The sequence below is a fragment of the Octopus bimaculoides genome, chromosome 4 (assembly GCF_001194135.2).
Source record: "Octopus bimaculoides isolate UCB-OBI-ISO-001 chromosome 4, ASM119413v2, whole genome shotgun sequence".
Lineage (NCBI taxonomy): Eukaryota > Metazoa > Mollusca > Cephalopoda > Octopoda > Octopodidae > Octopus > Octopus bimaculoides.
In genome coordinates this window covers 10152164-10158955 of record NC_068984.1, presented here as the reverse complement: position 1 = coordinate 10158955, position 6792 = coordinate 10152164, and the positions used below count along the sequence as shown (strand labels likewise).

Sequence of the window (6792 nt, the reverse complement as noted above, 5' to 3'; positions counted from 1 at the left end):
CAGTCCCATTGCGTGCCACCTTGGGCAAGTGTCTTCTACTATAGCCTCGGGCCAACCAAAGCCTTGTGAGTGAATTTGGTAGACGGAAACTGAAGGAAACCCATCATATATATGTATATATATATATATATGTATGTTTGTGTGTCTGTGTTTGTTCCCCCAACATCGCTTGACAACCGATGTTGGTGTGTTTACGTCCCTGTAATTTAGCGGTTCGGGAAAAGAGACAGATAGAGTAAGTACCAGGCTTACAAAGAATAAGTTCTGGGGTTAGTTTGCTCGACTAAAGGCGGTGCTCCAGCATGGCCACAGTCAAATGACTGAAACAAGTAAAAGAGTATAAGATTTCGATGCAAGGTTTAATTTAAAAGTCCTTATCAGAAAACCCAGAATAGTTTGAGGTTGGTTGGTATCAGATTCAAGGTGATTTTTTTTTAACACTAAAATTGATTCCTTCATTAGTTTCACTGTTATCTTGTTTTGTCAACATAATTGTACTTTGTATCAACCTTCACTTGACAAGCACAGACAACTCCTCACTTCAGATAATATCTGAAATAGCCTCCACCACACAGTGTTGTCTTATCATTGATTAAATCAGACAAATATTTGAAGGTGAATCTATCTTGACAGTCACAAATGAATCTAGTATATTTTTTTTTAATGGTTTAATTTGTAAGAAAGATCTGTGCCTTCACAAGCCCTCCAAGACTAATAATGAGATTAACAGTTCTTTTCATTAACGGTGGGTTGAACCTGTTGCAAAAAATATGATGAAAGAGAGAACCCAGAGATAGGATAATCTGGATGGGAAAGATCAAGAGAAGGGATAATACGAGTGATAAGAAGTGATGAGAGACAGGTGAGCATGGATGGAGAGAGTATGAGATTAGCCAGCTCCAAAAGCAAAGGTCCCTGAAATGTCTGTAGAAAAGCAGTAAAGAGTATGTTTGGGGGCCAGAAGCTGGAATATAGTGGTGACTGTGCTAGTGAATGACTCCATTAATCAGTTGAATGGCCCTTTCTTAGATACAGTCCAGAATGTTCATATGTGTGGTAGTAACACCATCATTTCATTTGTGGGAACAATACTCATTGAGGGCCTCATTTGAGTTGTGTAGAGATTTAACAACTGCAGTACCGCCTGACTGGCCTTCGTGCGGGTGACACGTAAAAGCACCCACTACACTCTCTGAGTGGTTGGCGTTAGGAAGGGCATCCAGCTGTAGAAACTCTGCCAAATCAGATTGGAGCCTGGTGTAGCCATCTGGTTTCACCAGTACTCAGTCAAATCGTCCAACCCATGCTAGCATGGAAAGCGGACATTAAACGAAAAAGAAGAAGAAACACCAATGTTAGAGAAGTAGTTTTAGCAACGTGGATCAGTGAATACTTGGAAATATCATCTGTCATTGTGAGGCCCAACATTTGTAACAATTTGAGAGTCCTAGTTACGTGTCAACTATGAATTAGGGGAGATGAAATACAAGAGTACTTCCTTAATTTGTGCAGTAATTGTGTCTTTATCCAGTTGAAGGAGACAAAGTTGATATGACCCACTGGGGAATGTTTTTGAGGTCTCAGTTTGCCGAGGTTTGATATGAAGTGTCTGCCGAGGTTTGATATAAGGTGTCTAAGTGGCTGACACATGGGAACAGATGGTTAGGGAGGAATGAAGTGGGGGTGTCATCTCCATAGGATTGGGCATTGGCAGAGGTGATAGCAAGTAGATCATTGATCAATAGAAGGAAGAAGGATGGAGCAAAACTGAACTTTGGGACAGATTCAAGTTGATAGAGTTTAAGTCAGAAAGAGCTCTATCAGTCCATGCAGTAACTGTGTTATCTTAACAAAAAAAGTCTCTGCTTTAAGAGACGCGAGACGTATGGAGCCTATATAGGTAGGCAATAAAACTTGGAGAGTTACTCGCTAGACATCTTTGCAATAACATTGTTTTTAACAAATTTTTCATGAGTGAAGTCCCACTATGTCAGTTATGTGTCACCAGCATCAGCTACAACTACGATTTCACTTGGCTTGATGGGTCTTCTCAAACACAGCATATCGCCAAAGGCCTCAATATACACACATCTATATACAACAGACTTCTTTCAGTGTCCATCTACCAAATCAACTCACAAGGCTTTGGTCGGGCCAATGCTATAGTAGGAGACAATTATCCACGGTGCTGCACAGTGGGACTGAACCCATACCCATGCGACAGCGAAGCCAATTTCTTACTAACGCCATGAGATGCAACACATCTTAACAGGTTAAATCTTAAATCTCTGAGATCATACTTAATAGAATACAACATCGTTTAAAACTAGAGTACAGCTTTCAGTAGTTACAACAAGTATTTTATCTTTTACTTGCTTCAGCCATTGGACCGTGGCCACGCTGGGGCACTGGCTTGAAGGATTAAATTGATCAAATCAACCCCAGTACTTATTTTTTTAAAAGTCAGATACTTATTTTATATTTTTTCTTGACCCCTAATTGTTATGTAATGGGTGGGGGAACAAGCATAAATACATTTACATATAAACGACAGGCTTCTACACAGTTTCTACCTGCCATATTTGTTGTTGTTGGCACTCCATCGCTTACGACGTTGAAGGTTCCAGTTGATCCGATCAATGGAACAGCCTGCTCGTGAAATTAACGTGCAAGTGGCTGAGCACTCCACAGACACATGTACCCTTAATGTAGTCCTCGGGGATATTCAGCGTAACACAGTGTGACAAGGCTGACCCTTTGAATTACAGGCACAACAGAAACAGGAAGAAAGAGTGAGAGAAAGTTGTGGTGAAAGAGTACAGCAGGGTTCGCCACCATCCCCTGCCGGAGCCTCGTGGAGCTTAAGGTGTTTTCGCTCAATAAACACTCACAACGCCCGGTCTGGGAATCGAAACCGCGAGTCCGCTGCCCTAACCACTGGGCCATTGCGCCTCCACGACCTGCCATATTTATTCACAAGGTATAGCTCAACCCAGGGCTATAGAAGACATTTGCCCAAGGTGCTGCACGATGGAACTGAACACAAAACCACATGGTTACAAAGTGAACTTCTTAACTACACAGCCATGAATGCAATGTATAGTAAAACAAATTATTCCATAAGCAAGTTTCATTAAAAATCACAAGAGACCCAACTATTAAATTTGAAGAGCACGAAATGAGAGTTCATGATATTCATGCCTTTCTCAAAGACATTATTACCAACATAGCTGGATTGATGCCAACCGGAAGACAAAACCGAATTTCACAAACTCCGATTTTCCGAAATTTACCTCTTCTCAGCAGTAAAAGTAGCTGTTTACAAAGACACGAAGTCCCACGCTTATGGAAGGAAAAAAGTTGTTTAACCCTAGGTCAATCCTGGTTCTGAAGACTTGTGATCGAAGTCGTTAAAACTGTTCCCATCCTGTCTAGGACAATACTGTCGTTTGCCTCCTTTTTTAAGATAGTAGACGGTGATTGGAAAGAATTTAGCTGCTATGTCTAGAGGGTCGAGCGAGCACGAAAGAGAAAAACTGTGAAATGAGAAAAAAGTGACGTGACTTTCTCAAGGACATTACAACACACTAAAGTAAATTAATGACTATTAACAATCAACTATTAGGGTGTGTATTCCTTCTTCGATATGTTATATTAGGTTACACACCAGCCACATCACACTATCATCACATGTTTGTAAGATTACGAAAACAACCTTGAGTTGTTATTTTCGCCCTGACTTCAAAAACAGCACGTGAAGATGAATAGTTGAATCTCAAAATCCTTAAGGGAACATGAATAGTAATGTCCACGAATCGTGTTTGATTTTATTGCTAAGGTAGACAGAAAAAAGGGGGTCGACAAATTTTGCGCTATCACAACACATTCTTGCTTTCGTATTTTCGTTTAGATAAAGTAGAAGCTTGCTTGAGAATCAGCTTTCAAATTCTATGGGTCAAAGGTTACATGTAAGATAAGATGTTTACAAACTAAATCCTCTACGTGGTCGTTCAAATTGCTACGAACGGCAATTCTAAACTCGCTCACATTACAACCTGCAGTCTTGGAAGTTGGAAGCAAGATGCACCGAACAACATTTACGAAAGATGGGATAGGCATGAACGGAACGCTTCAGATCATAACCTTATCGACTCTTATTAGAGCTAAACGAAAACAAAAAAAAGGATAACGATTTAATGAAGGGGCTGGAAAATTTATTTAGAAAAAGATTTAACAAGAGATATTACTATAAACCGTCTGCTAGACTTTATTATAAATTACGCGTAGCAACAGAATTGGTAAATATTTACTATAATTAAACGTGTTGGTAGGTGGGTCTTAATAGAGTGAACGGTATTAAGAGGGGATTTAATATTAAAGTGGAATCCAGTGTAATTAAGAGAGATTATATTAGTGGAGATGTATAAATAGACTTTGATTATTCCTCTTTTTGTATTCTGTTACTTATTGAACTTAGGGTCACCCTGATCTAGTTAACTATATTAAAAGACATAGCAGTCGCAATTATCACGATGTTTTTATACCTCGTTCAGAGATTTAACATTGCTTTTTACTATTATTATTGTTCATTTACTTATTTGTACAAGTCACATTGTATCTAGGGGTGGCATTATGCAGTATGCCTCTCTCCTTTTTTAAGACAGTAGGGTGTTTTATGAAGATTTGACTGATATTTCTACCTTATCAAGCAACCACCCAGAGCAAAGATTCTCAATCTGCGGTACCTACACAACCGGAGGTTTCGAGACGGCATTTCAAAGGGCGCGACGATAAGGGGGAAAGTGTAGGCCTAACTTTATTAAAATCGCTCAGAACAAAATTACTAAGTAACTTTACTAAAATCGTTTTAGAGAACAAAATTATTAACTAACTCTTGAAAATAACTTTATTCTTTCAGGCACCAGTGCAGGGAGACGATGTCAGTCACCTTTTGTTTCAGCCTAGCCTCTTTACGTCGTGAGGCAAGGTTGTGTGGGGTGAATGACATTGTCTACCAATACCGAAGGATTGCTGCACTTTACTATTTCATACTATTGAATGTGTTTCAATTAAAATAATAATTTAATTAGTTATTAGAAGAAAATAAAAAAACAGAGGATGTGAAAATTAATTAAACATTCCCTAGGGGTTAGGGACATAAAAAAACGTTACGAATCCCCCTTATTCAATTACCTAGTTTACCTGTAACGACAGGTAAAAATTACTATTAACTGGATTTTACAAATTAGTTAAGTAATACCAACCTACGGTGTTTAATATAACTTCATTTATTGATAATCATGTTCGTAACGGCATGAACGTTACAACTTCCCAGTTCGCTTCTTAAGATGAGCTTTAATACTTATATACAAGACTCGGAGACTAGTAGCAATCTACACCATGTAATTATCATCACACTGTCTCATTTCCACCCGATTCCAGACGACGATAGACACAGAGGGTAAAAATAATAAACAACACGTGTCTTAAGTACTAATGAAGTTCTTCCTCTACCCGTATGTAAGTATCGGGTATTTGTGGATGACCTTCACCAATGTTCAAATTATAAAGGCCAAATGATCTTTATCAGAAAGAAAGAAAAAACTTTTCGCGAAAACAAAGATAAAGTGGAGTTGTGCGTAGATAAATAAAAACTAATCCGCCTCAAGATAACTTCACACACACACACACACATATATATATATACATATATATATATATACACTATATATATATATATATACACTATATATATATACACTATATATATATATATACACTATATATATATACACTATATATATACATATATATATATATATATAAACACTATATATATATATATATACACACTATATATATATATATATATACACTATATATATATATATATATCGATCAGTTGTTCAGAAGTCCGAAAAAAAATTAAAAGGCACGCTAAAAAAATGTTTTTTCGAGCAGTAATAATATTTAATGTAGTGTTAGTTAAGGCTGGTCAGAAAGTTACCATTGCTTTCACACCTTCGGCAACTCACCAGACTTGCTGGCCGGAACATAACCTTTATATATATATATATATGTGTGTGTGTATATCTATATACGAGGGTGTGTTGAGTTGCCCTGATGTGTATATAATGTATGTATATATAAAGGACTCATAAGTTGTCTAATTTTTTTTTTTTTTAATTTAGATTATTTCGTACATTGACACAAAGGATCGGATACATAGGAATCGGTGATTATTAGGAAGTTTGCAGACTTCAAAGCGAGTCGACTTCGATTACAGGTGGGACACATTCGGACGTGGAAATTGAATGAACGTAACAGCAGCAGACGAGAAAGCAGAGAAAAACGGGTTTTCAGCGCATTTCTGCTGCTAGCTTACATAATAACATTAATATGGCTTGATGGAATGATGTAATTAAAAGCAAAACATGAAACATTAACGTCTTTGGATATTCCTTACCTGATTCCGCAGCAACGGACAACACACATGTTGAAGCACTTTCCTCGCGGCCGCCATTTTAAAGATCTCACATGTCACAACAGAGAGAGAGAGAGAGAGATAAAGAGATAGAGTGAGAGAGGGGGATAAAGAGATAGAGTGAAAGAGGGGGATAAAGAGATAGAGTGAGAGAGGGATAAAGAGATAGAGTGAGAGAGGGAGATAGAGTGAGAGAGGGATAAAGAGATAGAGTGAGAGAGGAGATTAGTGGTACAGAGGTAGCGAGAGAAGGGGGTGAGTGATAAAGTAATAGTAAGACACAGAGAGAGATAAGTGATAGCGATGAA

At 38.0% G+C, this 6792-nt stretch overlaps 1 protein-coding gene across 1 annotated transcript in view; it reads right to left on the bottom strand.

Annotated features, from left to right (window-relative positions):
* LOC106875047 (succinate--CoA ligase [GDP-forming] subunit beta, mitochondrial) overlaps nt 1-6575 on the bottom strand; it is a 64827-nt gene extending 58252 nt beyond the window's left edge. The window contains exon 1 of the mRNA XM_014923008.2: nt 6467-6575. Coding sequence (XP_014778494.1) covers nt 6467-6523 — 57 coding nt within the window. The 5' untranslated portion in view covers nt 6524-6575. The remainder of the gene's footprint in view (nt 1-6466) is intronic.
* Nucleotides 6576-6792: the final 217 nt, after the last annotated feature.